This window comes from Gossypium arboreum, chromosome 8 (genome assembly GCF_025698485.1).
Source record: "Gossypium arboreum isolate Shixiya-1 chromosome 8, ASM2569848v2, whole genome shotgun sequence".
Lineage (NCBI taxonomy): Eukaryota > Viridiplantae > Streptophyta > Magnoliopsida > Malvales > Malvaceae > Gossypium > Gossypium arboreum.
The window spans coordinates 7,867,733-7,892,255 of NC_069077.1; the positions used below are offsets into that span (position 1 = coordinate 7,867,733).

Consider the following 24,523-nt stretch of genomic DNA (forward strand, 5'->3'; position numbering starts at 1 on the left):
TTTCAGTAAATCTTTGGTTAAAGATCATTCCATAATCATTTGGTTCTCATTCAAAAGTAGCAAAAATGAAAACTCCTAAATTTCGAGTACTTTATTACAACAATATCAAAGACAACACAGTTTCACTTGAAATTCATAAGCAAAAACTTGATAAAACCAAGTCCAATAACGCCATTCCACAAGAAATTCAAACTTGAAACACCAAAAAAAGAAGTAAAATCTTGAATTCCTTAACTACATCTAAAACTCGTACATGATCGAAAGGTTACTGTAACTCAAGGGGAACGGCCTAAAACAGGCAAAAAATTGATGAAACAACAAGCTCTGACCTGAAATGACCCAATCGGACCTGATCACTTACTGACGGACGCAGTAGGCGGGGCACCGAGAAGACTAGCTTGCTGTAGCTCAAGCTCATTGAGCTGCTGCTCACGGTCCATCTCGATGATCAAAGGGACAGCTAAGATCAAGAAAGTAGTTCCGGCGATCCAAGCAGCCTTTCCGGTGCTAAGGAGGAGCTTCTTGGAGACGAAAGCGGCGTCGCACGCGGCTTGCTTACCACGAGAAACGATAGGGGAGGAACTGATCCTGGCGAGGATGTTGGATTCCGGCTTGCCGGCAGACCGCCTCTCGGGTAGGGAAACTCCGCCGCGTTTGGGTTGAGCCGCCATGGTTTATATTACGAAATGGAAGAGGGTTTTTGTTGGAGGGTTTTTGAAACTGATTCTTGAGGACGGAGTTTAACGGAGAAATTTGACTGCTTTAGTATTGGTACCACTTCTACGCTCAAGTTGGGCTCAACACTAGCGTGTGCGTCACGCGCTTTTATAATATAGCCAAGGGGTTAAATTCTGCTAATAGTCCCTGTACCATACATAATTTGTGGATTTAGTCTTTATATTTTAATTTGGTTATTTTACCTGTATTTTCTAAATTTTAAATTTTTGATTGGCAGTGTTAAATACATCAAGTTCTGCTATTTTTAAAATTTGATGTGGAAAAAATGATATCATATATGTAATACTATTATCACCTTACTATTTCTACGTGTTAATTAAAAATTCCAATTAATTGATTTAACAGTAATAATTTGTGTCAATATTGAAATTCTAAAATTTGAAAAATATAATGACTAAAAATAATTCAATTGGAGAACAATGATTGGATTTTGTTATACCCTTACTACAGCACAACACGTGACAAGCTGAATGGTCCATGTGACCCTCCAAAACCATTGTGAGTTAGCCTTTAGATGGTTAGGACCACCTAAATGTAACCGTTTTGTACTATCCTTGAGGATAGAGGTACCACTCAATACATATGACAACAACTAAACCACCACGCGACACTACAAGATGACCAATGACCCCATATATAAGCTAGAGTGCACGAGGGTTTTCTCTCTCTATTAACTCTTACACAAAAGGCTTAGAGCATTCTCCTTTTCTCTTTGCACTAGTTTTTTACTTACACAGGTGAATCAACACAATATCTTCTCATTATTGTTGATAACTCGTATCAACAAATCAACAATTTTACGCATAATACATGTTTAATAACATAGTTTAACTACAAACATTTGAGTCAAGATTGAAATTTTAAAATTTTAAAAGTATAATAATTAAAATTGACCAATTTGGAAAAGTATAAAATTAAAATTCTTCAAATTGAAGTATAGTGACTAAATTCAAAACTTAAGCGTACTACAGGGACTAATAGTAGATTTTGACCTTGTCATTTTGTTCTTCAAAAGGGTAAAATAATTCTCGTATTTTTCCTTTTTTTCTCAAAAACCCAAAAATTGCCATATGTTTTCTAATTTTTTACCTTTCGAACGCTAATCACTCTCACACCGAAAATTTCTGGTATGATTTTCTGTTCTACGATTCTTTCCTTTTCTTTCTCGTTCTCACTTTCAGTGTTTTTTTTTCCATAATTTTTCTATCAAAGTTTTTTTTTTCCCGTTACATTTGAATCCGAGGCTTTAATTTTTTTCTCGGCTTAGTGCATTGGTTTTTGATAAATTCTTGGCTTAACTTCTGTTTGTCTGCTGGGAAAATGTCGTCTAGAAAAACATTTTCCTCATAAGCAATGAATTGAACTGTACGGTATTCGGTAATGCAGTACTCTCGCTGAAAGGAAGTTGTTTGATCTCTGAAACGATACTAAAAGAAAGAAAAAGAAAGAAATTAGAAAGTCAAACTTTTGAGCTTCTCTAGAAACGTTAAAGATGATTTTCCTTTCAAAGAAAATTTTCTAGGATGTGAAAATTTTCTTTATTAAAAAAAAAAAAAACCTCATTCCTGCCGTGTTTTCTGTCTTAGGTTTAGATTAAATTAATCTTCAAGGGTTTTTTCTCGCTAAGGTAAAAAAATGATTTGGTTGATCTTTTTTGCTTGTAATCCTGAAGGCTTTAGCTTTAGGTTTCTTACTTGAACTTGAATGATCTTGAGTGTATAAGTGTATTAATTAAAGTTATATGATGATATTCATTTTTTAGGTTATTGTTTAGTTCTCTTAATTTAGTTGTAGACATTAGAAGTTAAAAATGTTTAGTTTAGTGGTGTTTGCGTGTTTGCAATCCTGGAATGAGACTGACTGTTGTTGCCTACCTTCTTTGACCAAAATGGAGAAATGTAGGTAAAAATAGCGGTGTTTGCAAGCCTGCAAAAGTGATAGCTGATAAAGCATCATGGCACCAAACCCCAGAGTTGTGCAAGCCTTCCGCACGATGAAGGAAATAGGAATTAGCGAGGAAAAAGTGAAACCAGTATTGAAGAAGCTTCTAAAGCTGTATGAGAAAAATTGGGAGCTAATTGAATCAGAGAATTATAGAGTTCTTGCTGATGCTATCTTTGAGGAGGAGGACAGCAAGGTACATTTTCCTTTATAATATATTTTAGTACAATTTCAACTTTCATCTCTTGACGTCTTTGATATTGTTCTTGCTTTTCAGGTGTCAGAACCTAAAAAAAGCAATGCACATGATGTACGTGACTGGTGACTCATCTCTCTAACTTATGCTGGTTCTGCAGAAATTTTTTTCCTTCTTCTCATCATCCATCTCTGACAACTGATATGTTTTGATTTTCTTACCTAGCAGGAGGACATTGACGAAGAAGGTTCCACACCTGATGAGCTTGTTCGCCCCTTAAAAAGAGCACGATTAAAAAACCAAGAAGGGCTGGCCACTTGTTCTCATACAAATGGAAGCTCTAATGTTGCTGGAACTCTTTTAAAAGAGCCTAAAGTTGAGGAGAATGAAATACCTCCTGCTTCTTTGCAACACCAGTCACTTCAGTCCAATGTTGGAAATATAAGGACAGAAATCCTGCCTGCTTTACCTGGTCCTGTTTCCCCTCAGCCTCCCTCCCATGCTCCTGTTTCACCTCATCATAGTGGTAGGGATAAAGGGAAGCAGATTGTAGAACCTAGGCCTAATTACAAAGGAAAGGAACCTATGTCACCTCATGTTGCTTCCAAGGGAAAAGGCCCTGAGAGAGCATCTGTTGCCTTGCGTATTAAAGATCCAGCTCCTGAGCCTGGTATTATTCCTAACAATAGGTTCTCTGCTACTCAGGCACTAATTATACCCAAGGAAGAGCCCTTTACTGATGACATGCCACAGGATGAGGTTCCTCTTGCAGTTATTCAGCCAGGTAATTATTGTAATTCCCATATGAATGCCATTTTCTTTCTTTTTCCTCCATAATTCACTTTTCATTTCAAATCAATATTTGATTAGCTCTGTGGCAATTCTCTTGCATCTAATTTAATTGAGTCCATTTTGATGTTATAAAGTTTGGTAATCTGTACTATAAAATGGACAGACTTTTAATAGGATTTGTTACATGTTTCTTAAGTCATGAACCAGTGTTTAAAAACAGTGGAAATACCTTTTTAGGAGGTCACATTTTCAACACGTAATTCCTTTATGTGCAGCTTTTATTGGGTCCTGGTGTAGAAATATAATATTCATGGTTTGTTATCTATTCAGCTTTTCCAGTTTACTCAAAAATTACTTAAAAACTGAAAAGCATGGTCTGGAGTATACCATGTAGCTGTATGTCCTATAAATTTTGGCATACAATTTAGACTGTATAGTTCTCAACCCGTTACCTTGGCTGTACATAATCTCGGGTTGTTACACGTTCATGTTTCAGCTGGTATCTACACTTGATAATTTAGACGTTTGGAACCTGTTGAACCTGTCTTCATTAAAACGAAAGAGCAATAAAGATGTAATGCATATATATGCTTTTCTCCACAGGCTAATGAATTTGCAGTTTGTACATGTTACTACTTTTACATTTTGGTTTATATCATTGACAGACTAGGAGTTCAATGTACTTGCAAAATTTTGACTTGTATGATTTAATTGTTTGCATTTTTAATGGCTGTATATGTTGTTTTAGTGGTTACATGTCTGTGCTTAAAGAAATGATGAGTCTTGAACTGAATATCAATTAGTTCCGTCTAATTTATTAGTTATTGCTGTGTTGATCCTAATCTGTTGTATATAACTCCATTTTTTATATAGAGAATCTGCTAACAGCATTTTAATTACAACATTGATGGATATTGAAATTGTAATGATGCTTATCTTGAGGAGTTGTTGCTTTTCCCTCTTTCTATTTTCTATCATTTTTAATCCTTTATTTATTTATTTTACCATAACATTTTTTAATAGATTCATTAAGCGGAAGAGATTTGCCAATAGGGGATTTTTCAACTGAAAAATCAAATTGGCTGGAACCTCCAGAATCCTTGCATGCAGCTGAAATTGCAGGTGCTGGTGCTTCAGCTTCAGGAACTGAGAGACATACCAGCTGCGAGCATGCTACTGTTCCTGATGAAATTCCTTCTATCCTAGAGATTGCCTCATCACAATTGGGAGAGGTGACGATTTCTCTAAGTTACAATTCTGCTCTTGGAAGGCCAAATTTCAAATTGCCTAGTATAGATGAACTAAGAGGACTGATGGAGCTGAGATGTCTCCAGTCTTATAAACTCATTGACCCAAATTTTGATGTCATCAAAATTCTGACTGATATGTGTGAGTGCATCTCGGAATTGGCAACTAATTCTTCTAATCAATCGCAGGAAGGTAATGAGATGCCAGCTCTTGACGTATTGCAGAAATCTCCTACAAGAGGTGATGCTGAGAAAAATAAAGAAAATGGTTGTTGTGAGGCAACTTTGATGTTAAATGAATCTTTCGATAATCACTGCTCTGCAAATGGATTTGTTGACAATGTTGGGAGGAAGGACTTGGTGGTTGCTCCACAGCATCATCTTACATCTAATGAATTAAGGCGGGTTCTTGATGCAAGTGACATAACCAAGGGAGAAGAAAATTTGGAAATTTCATGGGTAAATGAAATTAATAAAGAGTTTCCTACACCGTTTCAGTATATATCAGACAATTTGGTATTTCAAAATGCCCATGTTAGTTTTTCTCTTTCTCGGATTGGAGATGAAAGATGTTGTCCTACATGTCTCGGGGATTGTCTCTTGTCCCAGAAGCCTTGTGCATGTGCGTGTCAAGCTGGGGGAAAATTTGCTTATACCCCGGAAGGTGTTATTAAGGAAGACTTCTTAGAAGAGTGTATCTCTATGACTCGTGATCCTCAAAAACAATGTCTTCTTAATTGCACAGAGTGCCCTCTTGAGAGATCAAAAGCTGATGACTTTCCGGAGCCTTGTAAGGGTCACTTACGGAGAAAAGTAATCAAAGAGTGTTGGATCAAATGTGGGTGCAATAAGCAGTGTGGCAATCGGGTGGTGCAGAGAGGTGTAAATTATAAATTGCAGGTTTGGTTCATCCTACTCTTCTACATTTTCTGGTCCTTGTTATCTTAGGTTGCTTTTCAGATTTAGGCATTTACTTTTGAATTTGCTTTTTTGTGACAGTGTTTTACATGACTAGTTTTCTCTGAATGCTAGGTGTTTCTGACAGCTGATGGAAAAGGTTGGGGCCTGAGAACTCTCGAGAATCTCCCCAAAGGAGCTTTTGTTTGTGAGTTTGTTGGAGAAATACTCACCATCCCTGAGTTGTATGCAAGGAACAGGGAGAAACATACATCTCCAGTTCTGCTGGATGCTTACTGGGGGTTGAAGGGAGTTCCTAAGGATGAAGAGGCCCTCTGCTTGGATGCAACATGTTATGGAAATGTTGCTAGGTTTATCAATCATAGGTAATCGTATGTATGCATGTAGTATATTAGACTTTCTGTGCCCTTATTTTCTTAAGTGTTCTTCAAAAACCTTCAATTGCTTTTTTGCTTGTGCATCTGTTTCCATGTTGTGTATTTTTGTGGCATTGGTAACAGATTTTGATGACATTAAAAAGGTTCATCCGTAGTGTAAGCAGGGAGATGGGAAAATATTTTCAGGGTACAAACATTAGATGAAATATTAGACTGGTTACCTGCAACATTGACTAAATTTCCACGATCAAGGTTTTGTTTCAATTACCATTGTGGTTAAGGCACATGATGACAAATGCATTTGAAGAAATATCTGAGCACCTTGGCCTAAACTAATATTTTAAAATATCTGATTTTTTGTACCCTTATATTGCTAGATGTTTAGATGCAAACTTGATTGAGATTCCTGTTGAAGTGGAGACTCCAGAATTTCATTACTATCATGTACGAAATACCGGTTTCTTTCACCCTCATTGTCGTATTTGTTTTGCTGGCTTAAATTCTTTTCAATAGCAAGTCTAATTGAGCATGTACTGTGTGCAGCTAGCCTTCTTTACAACAAGAGAGGTTCATGCGCTTGAAGAGCTGACTTGGGTGAGTGATTAGCTATATTATTCAGAAGCTTGTAGTTTATATATGTTGCATTTTATAAGGTTAGTGATTAGATTCTTGAAGTTGCCCGAAGAGTTCAGCTTTTAATTTATTTCTCTTATATTCAATATGTTATCCATATCAACTCCTTCCTGTGTTACTTCCATTTGGTGATAGCTTGCCTCCTTATGTACAAGGGAGTTATATGCTTTGGTTTTGACCTGAGAATGTTTCTACAAGTTAATTATAGTGTTTTTTAGGTTCCATAAGTTATAATGTGTGGCATTTAAAGGATATTCAGAGATTTGTGTGATTGTCCAGCACACCACGCACCATAGACAAAGACTGTATCATACTCGTTGAATTTTAAGGTCTTTAGCACATGCATCCAGTAAAACATTTTCAAGTGAGTATGACTGCTCATTCATCCTTATTTGGCAATCATAATTCGTACTTAGTGTCATTTTGTGTTCTGAAAATCATGCAATGGTTTTTTGCAATGAAGTAGGAAAATAAGTTTATTTTCTCACCAAGACTACATTCTGCTATTCTCGAACCATGCACGATGAACTAATAATTTTTATTTTCTGTATTTTATAAATTATGATGCATGATATACATATTTGCCTTTTTCTTGTTTTCTGTAACATTAATATGCTTAATTATTCTGGCTCTAATGCATTCTTTTACGGCATATGCATGCATGAGAATTCTCATAGATTGAAGATGCCATGCATTTTGTGATGCAGGACTATGGTATCGACTTTGATGATCTCGACCATCATGTTAAGACATTCCAGTGCAGATGTGGCAGTAAATTTTGCCGGAACATGAAACGTCCAACTAGTAAGTAAATTATCATGTTTTAATCATTCAAAATTACAACAATATCCATGCACAAAATTTTGAAAAAATTATAACTTTTCATGTGAATACAATTGAACGAAATCGTATTCTTTTCACTCAATCTTAGAATTAGAGATGCTTTTTACTCGATAATTTTTTTTGGTGTAGGTAATTGTAATTGTCGATGCAAAGGGTAAGTTAAATGTAAATGGAATGTTGATATTAGCTAGCTATGAAATAGCCAGCAATCTCCATGAGTACATACTTTCATGACATTGGTATGGTTACTAAGGGTCTTCTTTTATCCGGTGCAGGGTCCAAGTCTGCGACGAGATGAGCTGATTTTTGGTTTTGCCATCGTCGGTTTACAATGCCCCCAAACCCCCCAAAAAAAAAAAACCCCTCTGATTAATTTGGCGAAAAATATATATATATCAAACTGCTTTGTTTTTAAACGATTAAACTGATTTCAGCTTCATGTAGTCATTAGTTCTTTTTCCAGCCAGTTTTTTTTTTCTAAACCTGTACATTCGAGCTCGAAACCCGAAAATGACTTCAACTTGGAATAATTCAAACATGACATAGCTTGGAAACCTAACAAATCCAAATGAATTGAAATCAAAATGCTGACAAAAAAAAATACTAACGTGAGCATGAAAATTGAAGTACTTATATGTTAGGGGCCCATTGATGAAACATATTGCACACTTTTACCTGCCAGACATCGACTCCTTGTGAAGTCTCGAGGGGAATTTTGCTATTAATCCTTAAACTATACGTAAGTTATTTCTCATTTGTGCATTGGTGTGTGAAGGTTGATCTTAAAATATGGTGATATACCAACAAAAAAGTTTTTGTTCAGACTAATGATAGTTCTAGTACCATGTTAAACTCTCAGTAATTGTGCAAAGAAAAAATAACTATTAGATCAACAACAAAAGAGGAAAACTCTCTAGGAAGGAATGAATCGAAAGAAACTTGAAAGAGAGAAAATGATATGTAACTTAGGGGTGTAATGATCGAGTTAAGCTTGAATTTTGTCAAACTCGAATTTGACTCAAAATTTAAAACTTGATATTTAATTTAAGCTCGATCGAACATTTATTTTAAAGCTTTAGCTCGGCTTGAAATATAATTGAACTAGTTGAGCTCGAGCTTGACTTAATAATTAAGTTTAAGGTTAATAATATATATTAAGGATAATAATATATTTTAATAATATAAAAATATGAAAAGTTTGATACGATTCGCGAGCAGTTCGAATCAAATATTACTAAACTTGAATTTAACTCAACTGATAACTTGAGCTCTTGTAATTGCATAATCAAGTTTAATTTTTTTTTCAAGTAAAACTCCAAATGGTTTGTGAGCATCAATGTCTCATTTATACCCTAATGTAAAAAATGAAATTGAAAGCAGTTGATTATATCAATTACTATTATAGATAAACTTAGTCATAGCTCAGTCAACAATTAAATACTAACAGCTAATAACAAACTAACAGATAACAGTTGTAATAGCTGGTTGATTTGACCATGTGCTTCATGTTGCAGCAGTGACAACAGCAGGGACTAAATTTTAAATTTTGTAAAAGTACAGGGACTAACAAAAGGTTTGTCCAAAAAATTATCAATTTCAGTGAAAGGAATCAAAGGGCGTCTCAGCATGCTCGCATCAGCTTGTGTCGGCGACGTGGTAACGGCCAACGTCAAAAAAGGTCTGCCAGCTGTCATCGTCCGACAGCCGCAAACCTTGGCGTAGAAACGACGGCGTTTACATGTACTTTGAAGGCCCAAATGGTTTCCTTCTTCTTGAAGTTTTGTTTCTTCGATTTGCCTTTTGTTGCTGGTTCTGATTGTTGGTTACACTTAATGAGAAGCATAAAATAATGATAATTTGCTAGGTTTAAACAGCATGGTGCTATTCTTTTTTACTACGTATTTCACAGCTTAATTTGGGTTTTATTCATCTGTTTGAAGATAATGAAAGGTATACCAACATATTCATCTTCTTCATTCTATTTTTTTATATTCGATTATAATAACAGTGTTTGTTGAATTGTGGGGTTAAAATGCTAAAATTTAGCTGTTTATGTTTCTTTGAGCTATGTTCAAATGAAGTTTTTTTGGCATTGGGATCTCTCTGGTTCACTTGTTCTTGCAATATCAGATGTGAAACCTTGTTGATATGGCTGGTATTTCTAAATTCCAAGAAGGTGAACATGCCTCTATGACTGTGACCATTTACTTAAAGAACCTGATTTCTATTCTTCGAAGTTAACATAAAACCTGGGGAATGTTAGTTTTCTTTTCTATAAGTATGGTTTCCCAAAACATTACTTGAAAATATGTTTTTCTTTGCATTTTTGGTGGCCATAGATGTAATGAAATTTGTTAGGCTGGTTCTATCGATGCCTTCATTGTTGGTTTGTTGTTTAGTGGCAGAAAGTGATATGTTCTTTGATTTGATGCTTTGGAACTTATTTGGGATACTTGATTTGATGTTTTTCAGGATCTGCTATCATTGGTCCCATTAGAAAGGAGTGCTGATCTGTGGCCTAGAATTGCAAGTGCTGCCAATGCTATTATTCCCCTTTAACATGTTTCTGAGGGATTTTGATCAAACAATATGTTCAAGTTTCTTTCCTGATGTTGCAATTCGCAACTGTTTCCTCATGTTTCCATTGAGACATAGATCCTTCATCTGCAGGAACCATTTTCAGACTCATTTCATTGTCGGTACAGATGAATAGAAGATTGGACAAACGAAACAATTATTGGCCAAGAGACAAACACAATTGCAATATGAAACTGACATTTACTAGCAGAAAGGGTTTAAAACAGTGATCCACTATGCCAAGCCTGTAAGGCCACCTAAGGATGCCTATGGTTGCTAATTTCTTGGGGAACTGGAACCTGACAATCCAACTTATTGACTAGGTACAAACATTTAGAAACAAAGCTCATCTTCCTATGTGATATAGGATTTTGGCCATTAATTTTCCCACAGAAAATTTTAGCCTTCTTATTAGTTTTACTTCCTTTCTACTTCTGATATCCGGTTAGCTTGCTAACAGTTATACTTCCTAATGGTTCACTCAGGCAAGCCTGTGTTCGTGCTGATAGTTCTTGTGCCAACAAACGCATGGTTGGTCTCGACTCTGCCTCGATATTTGTGCATGCCAAACCCATTCTGACAATGAATACAACTTCCTCTGCTATTTTGCCCGTAGGTGGTGGGAGTCGTTGGTCTAGCAAATCCTTCAAACACATTTCTGTATTTCCAGGTGACAATGTCGAAGAAGATGATGATAGGGGATTCAAGAGTTCCCCTGGATGTCTTCCCATCATTACCTCTAATGCCACTACTCCAAAGCTATAAACATCGCATTTATCTGTCAGCCGCATGGTGAGTGCCAACTCTAGACATTCCAGGTAAACAAAAAGAAAAAACTTTAGTGTTATTCAGACAGTATGTGAAATAAGAATGCAGAAATCATATAGTGTTAACCTGGAGCCATGTAGCCATAAGACCCAACAACAGCCGTCCAATTGGATGAATTGGGATCCAACAATCTCGCGGTTCCGAAATCTGAAAGTTTTGGCTCAAATCCAGCTTCCAACAAAACATTACTCAAAGATATGTCTCGGTGTATGACAGGTGGGGAACAATCATGATGCAGGTAAGCAACCGCGTGAGCCAATCCTTGCACAATTTTCACCCTTTTAGCCCAGCCTAGCTCAACTCCACCTTCTTCTCCATACAATGCACTTTTCAAGCTTCCTCTTTCCATATACTCATAAACCAAGTACATTAGCCCTTTATGAGAACAAGACCCGTATAGCTTGATGATGTTTCGATGCCTAACTTCTGTTAGCATAAGGATTTCATTCTCAAAACTTTTCCGATTGATGACTTCAATGTCAATGGAGTCTGGTATATTGAGTTTTTTAACTGCAACTACTTGACCTGTAGGCAATTCTGCTATGTAAACACTGCCTGATCCTCCTTTCCCAATGCAGTACCTTTCATTGAAATCCTCTGTTGCTTTTACTATGTCTCCAAATTTGAACCTTCTTTCTATTTTGTTCCATATTGACTCAGAATGTTCGAACTTTCTACCTTCAGCTTCCTTATCCAGTTGATTTCTTTGGTGACGACAAGCGAAAATTGCAGCCACAGTTGATGCTAATATGCCAAAGACAGGAAGTGTAATACCAAGAACCAACTTTACAGTACGCTGTCTCGAGCTCTTACTAGTTGAAACTGAACCACAAGGAGGAAGTCCTTTGATATTTGCACACAATCCTGAGTTTCCAGCAAAGGCTTCTTGGGAAGCATTTTGGAATGGACCAGCAATTGGAACCGAACCCGTCAACTCGTTGTAGGAAAAATCAAATGAATAAAGACTGATCATTTGGAGCAACGTGGTCGGGATTCACCAGACAGATTGTTGTGTGAAAGATTAATATTCTCCAGCGAAATCAGTCTTCCCAACTCTGGTGGAATTTTCCCTGAAATTGAATTGCTGCTGAGGTCTAATGAATACTGAAGAACATCCAAGCTCCCTAACTCACTTGGAAGGTCACCAGATAACTTGTTGTGGTTCAAGTTCAAGCTCAACATCTTGTTGCAGTTCCCTAGCTCTTTTGGTGTTGTTCCAGTCAAGCTGTTTTTGGACAAATCTAAAAATTGAAGCTCCAATAGACCACCGATGTTACGAGGTATCGGTCCTGACAGATGATTGTTGCTCAAATTGAGTTTAAACAACTTCTTCAAATTCCCAAGCTCACTTGGAATGGTCCCAGTCAACTTGTTTGAGTCCAAAGTTAACAACTGCAACTCTGTCAACTTTCCGAGCTCAGCCTGTATTTCACCCGAAATTCGATTCCGGTCCATCCGTAGATTGGTAAGGATTTTGCATTCTCCCCACTCTGGCGAGATTTCACCAATGAATTGATTGTCCATGAGGTTAATAAATTTAAGATTCGGATGAACTCCAAATGCATTCGTAATGCTACCGGTAAATTGGTTCCCATCAAGAAGAACTCTATTTAATCCACTGCAGTTTCTCAGGCAAGCTGGCAATGACCCTGTGAAGTTGTTGCCATTAACAGTAAACATTTCAAGAGCAAAGCCACTACACAGTTGAGGAGGCAATTCCCCAGAGAAAGTGTTGTTGGCAAAGCTAACATAATTCAGCTGAGGAATGTATCTCCCAAAATCCTGAGGAATTCTCCCTGAGAATTTATTGCTAAACAATGAAAAGCGTTGTAAATTAGTGAGCTGAGAAATGGACTCTGGCAACTCACCGTACAGTCTGTTCGAGTCAAGGCTTAAATATAAGATCGATGTCAGATTACCAATATCTTCTGGTATTGTGCCTTTGAGATTATTTTGGAAAAGATGCAAGCGTTTCAGGTTTTTCATTCCCCATAGAGTCAGAGGAATGGGGCCCGAAAGCTTGTTTGTTGAAAGGTCTAATTGTGTGAGATTCTCCAAGCTCCCTATCTCAGAAGGAATCAGTCCTGATAGTTTGTTGTTAAACAAATAGAGGAGATTGAGCTTTCTCAATAAGCCAATTTCTGGAGGTATCATTCCAGTGAAAGAGTTGAATTGAAGTTGCAGTGAGATCAAGTTGGTCCAGTTACTGATAAGAGAAGGTAGGATCTCACCAGAAAGTAAATTATGAGACAACCCCAACTCAGATATTTTGGCGAGATTAGACAATGACAATGGTAATTCCCCAGTAAGTTTATTCTCAGCTAAGGCCAGAAAAGTGAGATTAGAACAAGAACCAAGCTCAAAAGGAATTGTGGAATTCAATCTATTGGAATTAAGATCAAGTTTCTGGAGCTTTGTTAATTGGCCTAAAGAAGATGGAATCTTGTTTTCAAATGAATTTGCACACAATTCCAAGGTTTCAAGATCTGAAAGGAACCCAATACTCTCAGGGATTGGACCATTTAACTTATTGGTTCCTAAACGGAGGTTTATGAGCTTGGAAAGCTTGGAAATGTTTGGTGACAATGGTCCCTGGAATGAGTTATTTGTGAGGTTAAGATACTGAAGCTGACCCAAATTGGTGAAAACCGACTCTGGTATTGGCCCTGTTAGGTTGTTCACTGACAAGTCAAGGAAAGTCAAATTCCTACAATCTTGTATAAAACCAGGGAACCTCAAAGTAAGTGAATTGTTTGCTAGACTGAGGTGTCTTAACAATGGCATAGCTAAGAACTTGGACCAATCAGGTGAGTCTAACTTGTTACAGCTAAGGTCTAAGTACCACAATTTTTGAAGAGTGCTAACTTGGTAAGTGATTGTACCATTGAGATTGTTATTAAACAGGTTGAGATATCGAAGCTCTGGTAATCGTCCAAGCTCCGAGGGTATGTTACCTTTGAAGTAGTTGTCGCTCAAATCCAGGTAAACAAGCTTAGACAGGCTACCGATGGCGCCAGGTATCGGTCCATTCAAACTGTTGTTTTTGACATCAAACCGTGTTAGATTAGCAAATGAAGTGAAATCTAACTCGGTGAGGGTTCCATTGATGTTTGAACTCAACAGGTTTAGTTCAGACACCATGCCAGCACCGTCGCAGGCAACTGAAGTCCAGTTGCAGAGGTTGTTAATGTTTTCAACAGACCAAGATTCCAGAGATGTTGGAGAGTGAACCAAGCTGTTCTTCCATTGAATAAGGGCTTCCCCTTGTGATCTTGCTGAAGAAAAGGTAGTATTCAAAGGATTTAAGCTAAGAAACATAAAATGGCAAACAAAAATGTAAAGCTTTTGAATAGTTGACATGGGGTTTTATTTAGTTCTGTACTTGTTTCGTTGTTCTTCATTAACACTCTTATTTATAGCTGCTACTGATTGGGATTTCTGTAGCAAAAAAAAGTGAGTTTTTCATTTCATTGGTCTCATATTAATTTACATTATTTTGAGATTTATCTAACCAAAGTTTGTCCTTTATAAAGGACTAAATTCTAGTTTTATGATTCAATTTATACAATTTCTTTTTTCATTCTTTTATTGTTTAGTTATGCATCCAACCTCAATACTATCCGAAATTTAATCCATTTACTTGTCTGGTTTAAACATTAAAGGCTTAAATGCAAAATTGGTCCTCAAACTATACCATTTTTTTCAGTTTAACTAAGTTTTTTTGGTCAACTATCAATTTCGTCTTATTTTACCCTAAAACATGATACCAGCCAATAAGAATGTGAAATGTGTACGACCTTATTGGACGTTGTACATTTTTTTTTGTGTGTAAAATAAGACGAAATTAATAGTTTAAATTTCACTTCTAAATAAAAAAACTTTAGGTACCTAAGTGAGAAAGTGGTATAATTTGGAGACTAATTTTGTAGTCAAGCCAAAACTAAACTCTAATTATTAATATTTTTAACTGAATTTTAGTTAAATTTGACTATACCTTGTGAATTGGATTTTAATTTTAAAACCAGAATTAAAATATTGCAACAAAAATCTATTAACAATTAAAGCAAAGGATTAAGTTTTTAAAAACAAAAGTAGAGGAATTAAATTGTACAAGCTTAAAGAGTACAGGTCCGTTCAAAGTAAAGGATTAAGTTTTTTAAATAAAAACTAGAGGGATTAAATTGTAAAAGCCTGAGGAGTACAAGTCCGAGGGCATATTTAAACCTTCTTCTTTTTTTTTTTTTACCACATAAACTATGTTTAGAACAGTCTACTTTGAACAGCTATAGTTACCATTTTTGTCTGTAATTATGATACTGACATATTAACATTTACAATTATATTTTTCATGGACCACTAATTTCATATTTGTGATAATTTTGGCCTAATAATTAATTTCTCCTATTCTTATAGAGATAATATTTAGCAGTTGTAAAATTTTCATCCCTTGTGCTTGTCTTGTTTGGATCAATTTTTTAAACCGTTTTTACGTCACTGTAGCTGTGTTCACACTTGGTTTGTTAAGATGATCTATAGGGTAACTCACATTTATTTAGTAAATTTATGTTTTAGCTACTCAACTTTAAAACATTATAAAATGGTCATTTAACTATTTGAAATTGTTCATTTAATTCATTGGGCTGTTAAAATCGTTACTGTATAGCCTTCTTCGTTCGCACTGCATGCTCCAGTCGAAAGCTCTCTTTCACCTTCTCTTCTACTGATCATTTTTTTCATGAAACAATTTTGAATGTCATCAGGGGAGAAGCTAGAAATTTTTTTTTGAGGGGCCGGGATGAAATTTTAATTTTTTATAGTTTATAATTTCTAAAGGATTAAATTTTTAGGTCCCTTCAAAGTTAGTAAAAAAAAATTTGACCCTTAAAAGCTAAAATTTTTTGGGGGCCCCTTAAAAGTTGGTGAATTTTTTTTGAGCTTTGAAAGTTAAAAAAAAAATTAAGCCCCTTAAAAACAGGAAAACAATATTTTGGACCTCTTTCAGCTTTGGGCCCTAGATGGCCTCACCTCCAGATGACCCTTAGGGTCGGGCCTATATTTGAAAAGCTAGCATTTAATATTTGAATACGTAGAATATGATATATTATGTGATGTTGTTATGAGGGGGAGTAAATACATGCTATACTACTTTTCTCTTAATCGAGATTTTGTTCCACTAGATTTTTTTTTGATAAGATTTTTAGTAAGACAACATGTTATGCATATTATAGGTAAGTGTACTTTTTTTTCTTTCACTAAGAGTTTTTTTTCCCACAAAATTTTCATCGTAATAAGGTTTTAACGAGACATGTTATCTATCAATAGACATCGAATGGGGAGTGCTATACATATTTTATTATTAAGTGAATGTCCATCAATATCAAAATAAGTTTGATATATATCAGGACTTTAATGTTTATTTAAAGTAGAATTTTATATCATGTATACTTCTTATATCTATAAATATAGATTTTAAAACAACACTTTAAATATCTCTATTAATCAATAAAATAAGTTGTCTTTTACTTTCCATATTTTTCTTTGTTCTTTATTTCTCTTTATTTAATAACATTTATATAAATTTTATTTTATTTACATCGTAATTATAATATAATCTAAAATTATTTGTATTTATACATTCAATATACTTGGGAGAATTTTTAATTAAAAATAATTTTTTAATAAAAAATATAAATAATAATAATGTAATTAGTGCGACTCAAATCTAAACCACACCTAAAATAATCAACATCGTAACTATTAATTTTATATTTCAACAAAGTTAATTTCACAATCAGTCCAATGTACTTTAATTTGATTGACAACAATAATTTGGTGGGTCAATTTACATTGCAATAAACAACATTTAGTGCAAGTCTTGGTCAATCACAGACCTAAGAAAAAAATAAATAATAACGTAATCTAATCTAATTAAAAATACATACAAATATTAAAGTTTTGTATAAAATAAAGTATTAGTTATAGAAATTGTTAAACAATTTCAAAATAAGTATGATATTGAATCTCTAGCACCTAATCTTAAGAATTTTGAACTAAAATTATGCGAAATATTATTAAATTATTAATAAATTTATGTTTCGGTCACATAGTTTTAAAAAGTTACAAAACGATCATTAAGCTATTCGAAAGTGTTCATTTAAATTATCAGATCGTTAAAATTGATGTTGTATGGCCTTTTTTGTTTGTACTACTTGCACTAATCGAAAACTCTCATTACTTTTTTCTTTTACAATATAAGTTTTTTTTTTTTTTATGAAACAACTTTTAAACGTCACAAATTTGTGAACCAAAATCTAAACAACTTTCTAAGATATGTTGTTCTATTCGTTGATGGGCACTGATCTACCATATCGACTGTTAAGTCGTTGCTTGGAGCTCACTACCCAGACTTTTATTTTTTTTTAAAGAAAACCTTACAGCCCAATAACTTGAATAATTTTTTTTGAATAGTTTAGTGACTTAAATGAAAACTTTTGAATAGTTTTGTAATCATTTTATAGCTTTTTGAAGTTGGTTGATTAAAATATAAACTTAATTGAATTGTTGTTGCGTGAGAGTAGTTCACTAAAGTACGAGGTTTGCTTCTTCAATTCTTTGCTGTTAAGTTTTTTTTTTTGAACAATCTCATTGTAAACTCTGATCATATCTATTCTTTTTTACACAATGCCTATAACTACCTATAGCCCCTCCCCCATCCCATAGATAGGAGGATAATGTGCTTCAACATAATCAAACCCGCATCATCTTGCATTGATAACAACGCTCATGTCAATCGAATTAAGACTCAATCAGCTTTGCGGTTAATTTAAACATTCAAAATATATTTGTTGGTTATAAGTCCTTGGTGGTGGCACATTAGTTTTCCTATGTCTATCGAAATTAGTATAATGGCTTCTCAAATCTAGTTTTTGGTATGTCTTAGGTCAATTCATGCCTCTATTAAGGAGTTTTACTATCTTCTCACTCTATTGTAGGAACTTTCATATAGTTTTAATATGTCAATATGGTGACATGTATTATTTACAATGGTATAGTTTAGGCTTCTAGTATTGATTTAACTTTTTTTTTAAAAATATAATGTTTAAAACTACCCATAATCTTTTCTTATCTGTAAATAAGAGGATAAATACACTCGAACTTACCTCCTCCTGTCTGACAACAATATTGATACCAACCGAGTTAAGACCCAATCGATTAAAATGACTAATCCTATTTGTAAATTTAAATTCATTATTCAAAAACAACACAACTATTTTTTTTTTCTAAAACAAGAAATAAATCGCCCATGTGAAGATACCTCTTGTCGCCTCTCAAATAGGCAATGAAACCAAGCTTTCCTTGTAACGAATCAATCGCCCATGTGATAATATCTCTGGTAGCCTCTCAATTCGCTTGGTTTTTGTGTTATACCAAACAGGTCTTCGATTCCTGTTTCGAAGGACAAGATGAAGTCAAAGTTCATAACCGGACGGGAAACTGGACTCAGCTGGCCATGTGGGATTTGGATTGCTACTTCAATTCTGAATTGTTTAAGTCAAGACTTCGATAACCCATAGTCTCTCATCGCCCATAAAATTATTAACAGTCGCATTTACTTGAATCAAAGAAAAGCAATTCCAATATCCTGTAAATCAATTTCTTGAAATACCTCCTCGTCAAATTGAAACGATACGATTAATCTTTTGAATGACGGTATTTTTCGTCCTTTCAATCCACATGCTAATAAAAAACTCCATTGAGAAACGCATTTCTTTGGAATGGAAGCACCAAAAGCCACCCTGACTCTGACTTCTATGAGTTCACTTGCTATTTTCTTCACTTCCTATGAGTTCGTGTTTAGACTATAAATTTGGATCCGGAATCCTACCACCTTTAGTTATTCAATTTATGACTAAACCCAAAGCCAAGAATAAATTCTTTAGAGTCATGACAAATTTTATAGCATTCTCTTAATAGTGACCTCTCAGCTTGCTAGTGACAAGCTTACTATATAGGTGTTTTTTTTTACTTCTCATATGTCTTAACGCGAGTAAGGGTATGACATAACTTGAATTCATAGAAAACGATTAAAATAGTAAAGTTAAGGTGGATTTTAATGCCTCCATTCTAAAGCAATGCATTTTTCAAGGGAGCTTTTCATTGGTACATATTAGAAAAAGAGTATTTCAAAAAAGAAGAAGATAATATCATTTCAATTTGATGGAGAGATATTTCAAAATATTAATTGGCCAAATCATTCTTCAATGTTCGAAATATATTCCATACGAAATATCAAATTTTTTTTAATTCGAGCAAATTCGAATGTTTGTGATTTATAGGTGATGTTATCGAATTCTTAGATTAAACAATTCACAATTGAAGTACCGTTCCCTCATAATGAACTAATATTTAGACCAATTATGAACTTCAAAAATAATGGCCAACTTCATCTTTTTCGGAGATAGTAATTGGAGAAGAATTGTTTGATATAATATCCAAGCAAATTGAATGGCAATTACAAGAAGTTATTAGAAGGGAGATTTTTTTTGTTTCGAAAGAAAGATTATAAATCATTCTTAAATAGACTTGTTTATAGGACAGACCATCCAATCCGACCCAAAGACCCATCCAAAAAGTAAAAATATTTAGACAAAAATATAAACTCAAAAAAATATAAGCCCAAAAAGTGTGAGGGTTTCAAAAAAATAAAGTCTTTCGTATGTAATGACCAAAAAAATGTTATTTTGATAGTATATTAAGCACAACATGAAACAATGGGTAAAAATATTATGGAGTTAGATTGCATTTTACTTTTCTACTCAAAAAATGAGTAAATTGCTCTATGTATATTAGATCAAAGAGTAAACTAGTCTTTATGTTAAAAGTTTCATCCATTTTTGCTGTTAAAAAATAATCATTGTACGCCAACACGAGGTACACGCATTTTTAACAGTACAAAAGGATAAATTTTTAACAAAAATAACCAATTTGATCTTTAATATAATGTACAGGAACTAGTTTGCCTATTTATTGAACAGAGGGGGCAAAATGCAATTCGACTCTTAGTACAAGGACCTTCACGATACTCTTACCAACAATGGATAGCTGTCAAAATTATCTGAATGGCTCAATAGGAGCTGACTCTTCAAGAATGGCAGCAATCTCAAAACATTCAGCCGCTTCTTCCATTGATGAACCAACTTCTTCAGTTTTATGAAGCAAACCAAGATTATACCATGCCAACCCATTCATTTGATCGACCCGAAGAGCGTTCATCAGCAAGCTTTTTATGACCGCATTGCATTGGCCACCGACTCTTCTGAGCACAGCAGCAGCAGATATCATGCTCGGGACATGATCCGGATCGATGTCCAGCGCAGTCCGAAACGCCTCCATAGCTTCTTTTAGCAAGCCTTTTCTCTCATACAGTACACCTGGAAAATAAAATCTCTAGAATTAACTATCTATACCAATAGAATATAAATCTTAGGGAAGTTTATAAAGTTACCAGTGGCATGAAATCGAACGGCGGAGTAAGAACTTATAGCTTTTGATTTTGAAAGACAAATCTCGGCATCTCTCCATTGTGACAAGCTTATGTAGAGATATGCTAGATCATGCCATATTTCTTGTTCGAAACCTGTCAAAGAGTATCTATGATCCTGTACACAATTATTTGAAAAAGATTAGTTGCTATAAAGGTTGTTTCCCTGAAAATATTTTCACCCGAAACATGACAGAAAAAAAGAGGCATTATACAATGCAAACTTGGGTTTAATGTTCTAAGAACATAAAGAGCTTTTAGTAAGTTGAAATGGACATAATAAGTTTCAAAACTGGCAATCGTAGCTTCCCTCATTCGTACGCTAATAGGCCATTTCAAAACCAGTTAAAATATAGGAAACAGAAAGAATGCTAGGCGCGTAACAGACCTTATGAAGCTTCTTCCCCAAAACAAAGCTTTTACACTGTACTTGAAGAAGGGCAAGAAGCTGACTATACGTCTCAACGGCATTCTTGAGTTGTCCCCGTGCAATTTGAAGCTTAGCTTTGGTGCGCAACAATTCTCCTTGATCCCATTTCCCAGTTTGATCCAAGGCAGCATCAAGAACAATTTCACCATCCACGAAACGTTTTTGAGCTGACAATATACGAGCCAATAACAGCCATCCCTTAATGTTAGAACCACCTTCTAGTTTTAACAAAGACTTTGCATAATAAAGTGCAGCTCCCAGCTTTCTCTGCTCGGCATTTTCCAGGCTAAGATGATAAAGAATACTGGGATCTTTCATGTTTGTGATTTTCCAAGCACTTTCCAAAGCCTGGAGGGCCTCGGACTGTATTGCAACCCTTTCAAAATCGGATAAGACGGACTTCGAATGCATTGAACAAGCCACACCCAATAAAAAGTTACTGGTACCTTCCAATTCATTGCATTCTTCCTCCAGGCTTTCAAGGGCTCTATGAGCAAAACTGATCCCTTCTTCCGCAAGAATAGGTTTTTCCCCGCAAATTCTTGATGCCATCATCAATCCTGGAACACAACGTGGATCCTCGTTACTGTTCAACAATTTTCGGAGTAGAATCAAAGCAGCCGAATCTTCACCTGCTTCATGGTAACAGAGAGATAGAATACGGTATCTTTCTTTGCGATTAATTACCCCCGGAAGCAGTTCTTCTATTTGCTTAGCCAAAGCCCTTAAATCACCGCATACGGAGAGAGCAAAAGATAGATGATCCAAAATCGATGGATCCCATTCGATTCTTTTTAGAGCAACTTTTCTTAATAGGATCATTAAGAGCAGTATAGCCTCCTCTATGTTATTCCTTGGGACAAATGAACTGCCCATTTGCGAGCGGAGGTTTGGGGGACAAGCTTCATCTCCGCAATACAGGAGAAAAACGGCAAAACATTTTTGAATCCTTGCAGTAGTTTCCACGTCAAGATTCCATATATGAAGAAGCGCCCACCTGTAAGACAAGATTGCTTCAAATGGAGAATCACTTAATTTCCATAACTCCGGAAGCAACTCAACTGCCTTGTTTAGAGTCTCCTGCAATTTACAGTCGGCACCAAAGTTTTCCGGCAAGCCATCCGGTAACGAAGATTCTATTACGTCCAGAATAACTTTACAGGTTTGAGCAGCTTCTGCAAGAATGATCACAAATATAACAAAACAAACAAAGCCAATGTAAGATCGGTGCACAAATACATAAATCATTACCCTTACCTCGAAACCTTTGGAGATGTTGCAATGATTGTGCTTTGAGAAAGATTGCTTCTAGCAGTAAACTAATGGTATGAACAGACATTGGGGGAGGAGCATAATCATGAGATTGTCTCTTACGCCTTTCAACTTTTCGAGTAAGGCTGAGTTTCATTTTGGGAATTATTGCGGCGATATCTATTCCTTCAAACACATGTAGTGCAGCTTCAATATTTCCTTTCTGATATTCGATTCTTCCTAGCAATGCCCTAGCTTCCTGCATAGCGAAGACACCTTAGCTTGCAAGAAAAGTAAATAAAACCGATAAACGCAAAGGCAGGAATGACCATAATTATAACCGTCCTAACTGTTAATCGGGTTACCAGTCAGAGAGACAACATATATCACACGCATTTAAAGTTAAACTACTACTAGAAGCCTAAACAATACATATTTATACCGCATGAAAGTTCCTAGAACAGAATGAGAAGATCAGAAAACTCCTTAATAAATGCATGAATCGACCTAAAATGTACCGAAAACCAGATTCGAGAAGCCATTGGGTTAGTTTCGATAGATGTATAGGAAAACCAATGTGCCACCACCAAGGACTTATAAACAACAAACTTATTCCGAATGTTTAACTTAACCAGAAAGAAATGAAGAAGCAAACCTCGTAATTCAGTGAACTACTCTCACGCAGTGACAATTCAGCTTCTTCTATGTTCCCGGTATCTGGTTTGTTCTCACCATTACTGAATTTAGAAGAATGACCACACAGTGAATGATCTTCTACGGCAAGGGATTCTGATGGAGGTATCATCTGTTCTACTTTGATTAATTTCTCTCCGGCGCATAAACACTTCATTTTCTGCCCCAAATCCCGCCAAACTCCGCCTCGTCTCGGCTTTTTAATCCTTATGTTGCTCCTCATAGTGTTTCACCACTATCCAAGATCTTCAAGCAGGGCAACAAAATAGCCATAAGAATCCAAAAAAGAAAACATCAACAGAACTTAAATACAAGATCCAAAGAGTACACAAATTTCATAACTAGGTTACATGATACAATATGATGATCAGTGCAAAATTACAATCCAAAAACAGTAAATTTCAAGATTTTTGCCACATAAAACAAACGATTATTAAATAATATGAAAAACCCACCAATATTTCACTAACCTCATTTCAAAATTCTCATAAAAAAGCCAATCAAATTCCTCAATTATAGATTATAGACAATGCGACAATAAAATTACCCAGAAAAAAATGTAGAAATTCAAGCAATGAACAATCAAAAAACTCTACAAAAGAAATGACAGTATAATGAATTCCATCTCAAGTTTATCAGTCAAAAAAAGGCTCACCTTTTGTTTTTCCAAAGAGAAAAAAAGCAAAGAGACAACAAGCCATCGACAGCAACAACACCACCCATCTCTGTTTCTTTTCAAACAAAGCCCTTCTTTAATTAAAGATTGTACCTTTAAAAACAAAACTAGTAATCAAGTAACAACCCAAAACTAAATAGCCAAGAACTTTTTTTTTTTTCTTTCTTTTGAAAATTTTCTTTTATTGTTTTGGCCCCTTTGTTTTCGTTTATTATTTATTTAGATTTAAAGTTTAAAAAGAAAAATGGGAATGTGAATTGGATCGTGAAGAAGAAGATTTGTAGGTTCAAGATTTGAAGAAGAAAAAGAATATTGATAATTAAATTGAGAATTAAATAAAGTAGGTAATTCTTAATCACGTGGGATGCCTTTTTTCATATGTTTTAGTGCTGGATTTTGACTCTTATTAACCAGATTGATTGACATTTTATTTTATTTGTTTTTTATTGTCTTTTTTTTTTATGAAATAAATACGAAGAACAAAAAATCAGTGCCGACAATATCAGCAATCTAAGAGAGTTCGACAAAGAGAACAAAATCTTGTTCATGGGAAGCTTATGCTCCCATTATTTTGGCCCTTTTTTAATTTTTGTTGAATTAAATAACAATAAAAATATATTTATTAAAATATTATGTAAATTTTGAGTAAAGTTTTACTCGAAATAGTAATGTTGGAAGTTCAAAAATTTATCCGTGAATTTTATTAATTTTATATATAAATATAAAAAAATCACCTAATAATATAAATTACTTTGTATATAAAATGATTTTTATATATTTCTAATTGAATTAATACTCAATTAATTTAAAACATTAATTTAGTTAAAATTTTAAGGACTGTA

The 24,523-nt window shown here is 34.9% G+C and overlaps 3 protein-coding genes and 1 long non-coding RNA gene across 12 annotated transcripts; 2 read left to right on the forward strand and 2 right to left on the reverse strand.

Moving 5' to 3' along the window:
* On the reverse strand, positions 1 to 802 carry LOC108468072 (mitochondrial import receptor subunit TOM9-2). Its single transcript, XM_017768928.2, has one exon. The coding sequence runs from the start codon at positions 669 to 671 to the stop codon at positions 354 to 356; it is 318 nt and encodes a 105-aa protein (XP_017624417.1). The 5' UTR covers positions 672 to 802; the 3' UTR covers positions 1 to 353.
* Positions 803 to 1,733: 931 nt separating this feature from the next.
* LOC108467543 (probable inactive histone-lysine N-methyltransferase SUVR1) lies at positions 1,734 to 8,221 on the forward strand. Of its 5 annotated transcripts, none has more exons than XM_017768198.2 (11): positions 1,734 to 1,865; positions 2,633 to 2,875; positions 2,957 to 2,989; positions 3,101 to 3,659; positions 4,691 to 4,899; positions 5,104 to 5,814; positions 5,947 to 6,197; positions 6,587 to 6,653; positions 6,753 to 6,803; positions 7,550 to 7,646; positions 7,961 to 8,221. In XM_017768198.2, exons 2-11 carry the CDS (start codon positions 2,693 to 2,695, stop codon positions 7,981 to 7,983), a joined length of 2,184 nt encoding a protein of 727 aa, XP_017623687.1. In that variant the 5' UTR covers positions 1,734 to 1,865; positions 2,633 to 2,692; the 3' UTR covers positions 7,984 to 8,221. The 5 variants fall into 5 exon arrangements, with proteins under 5 accessions (XP_017623687.1, XP_052887380.1, XP_017623683.1 ...); XM_053031420.1 differs by having other exon boundaries at positions 3,104 to 3,659; XM_017768194.2 differs by having other exon boundaries at positions 4,691 to 5,814.
* A 930-nt stretch (positions 8,222 to 9,151) lies between these two features.
* LOC108467988 (uncharacterized) lies at positions 9,152 to 14,606 on the forward strand. Of its 4 annotated transcripts, XR_008286996.1 has the most exons (8): positions 9,152 to 9,635; positions 9,767 to 9,861; positions 10,158 to 10,585; positions 10,748 to 10,793; positions 10,879 to 11,328; positions 11,775 to 13,897; positions 13,995 to 14,107; positions 14,214 to 14,606. It is a non-coding gene; the product is annotated as an uncharacterized LOC108467988 (long non-coding RNA). The 4 variants fall into 4 exon arrangements; XR_008286995.1 differs by having other exon boundaries at positions 10,879 to 13,897; XR_001868946.2 differs by lacking the exon at positions 9,767 to 9,861.
* Positions 14,607 to 19,782: 5,176 nt separating this feature from the next.
* Positions 19,783 to 24,241, reverse strand: LOC108467698 (protein NPGR2-like). 2 transcript variants are annotated; one of them, XM_017768430.2, is made up of 6 exons: positions 23,661 to 24,241; positions 22,968 to 23,251; positions 22,319 to 22,571; positions 21,020 to 22,236; positions 20,596 to 20,749; positions 19,783 to 20,521 (listed from the first exon to the last, which is right to left on the reverse strand). In XM_017768430.2, the coding sequence occupies exons 2-6, from the start codon at positions 23,226 to 23,228 to the stop codon at positions 20,202 to 20,204; spliced, it is 2,205 nt and encodes a 734-aa protein (XP_017623919.1). In that variant the 5' UTR covers positions 23,229 to 23,251; positions 23,661 to 24,241; the 3' UTR covers positions 19,783 to 20,201. The 2 variants fall into 2 exon arrangements, with proteins under 2 accessions (XP_017623919.1, XP_017623921.1); XM_017768432.2 differs by lacking the exon at positions 23,661 to 24,241 and adding an exon at positions 23,476 to 23,650.
* Positions 24,242 to 24,523: the final 282 nt, after the last annotated feature.

What these genes read in the sequence shown, in the direction of transcription:
- LOC108467698 (XM_017768430.2), bottom strand. Translation starts at nt 23,228, where the DNA reads ATGAGGAGCAACATAAGGATTAAAAAGCCGAGACGAGGCGGAGTTTGG. An exon ending in TGGGGAAGAAGCTTCATAAG is followed by an intron (nt 20,750 to 21,019) that starts GTCTGTTACGCG and finishes AATTGTGTACAG; the next exon opens with GATCATAGATACTCTTTGAC. An exon ending in CGTTCGATTTCATGCCACTG is followed by an intron (nt 20,522 to 20,595) that starts GTAACTTTATAA and finishes TTTATTTTCCAG; the next exon opens with GTGTACTGTATGAGAGAAAA.
- LOC108468072 (XM_017768928.2), bottom strand. Translation starts at nt 671, where the DNA reads ATGGCGGCTCAACCCAAACGCGGCGGAGTTTCCCTACCCGAGAGGCGG.
- LOC108467543 (XM_017768194.2), top strand. Translation starts at nt 2,693, where the DNA reads ATGGCACCAAACCCCAGAGTTGTGCAAGCCTTCCGCACGATGAAGGAA. An exon ending in AAAAAAGCAATGCACATGAT is followed by an intron (nt 2,990 to 3,100) that starts GTACGTGACTGG and finishes TTTCTTACCTAG; the next exon opens with CAGGAGGACATTGACGAAGA. An exon ending in GCTAGGTTTATCAATCATAG is followed by an intron (nt 6,198 to 6,586) that starts GTAATCGTATGT and finishes TTATATTGCTAG; the next exon opens with ATGTTTAGATGCAAACTTGA.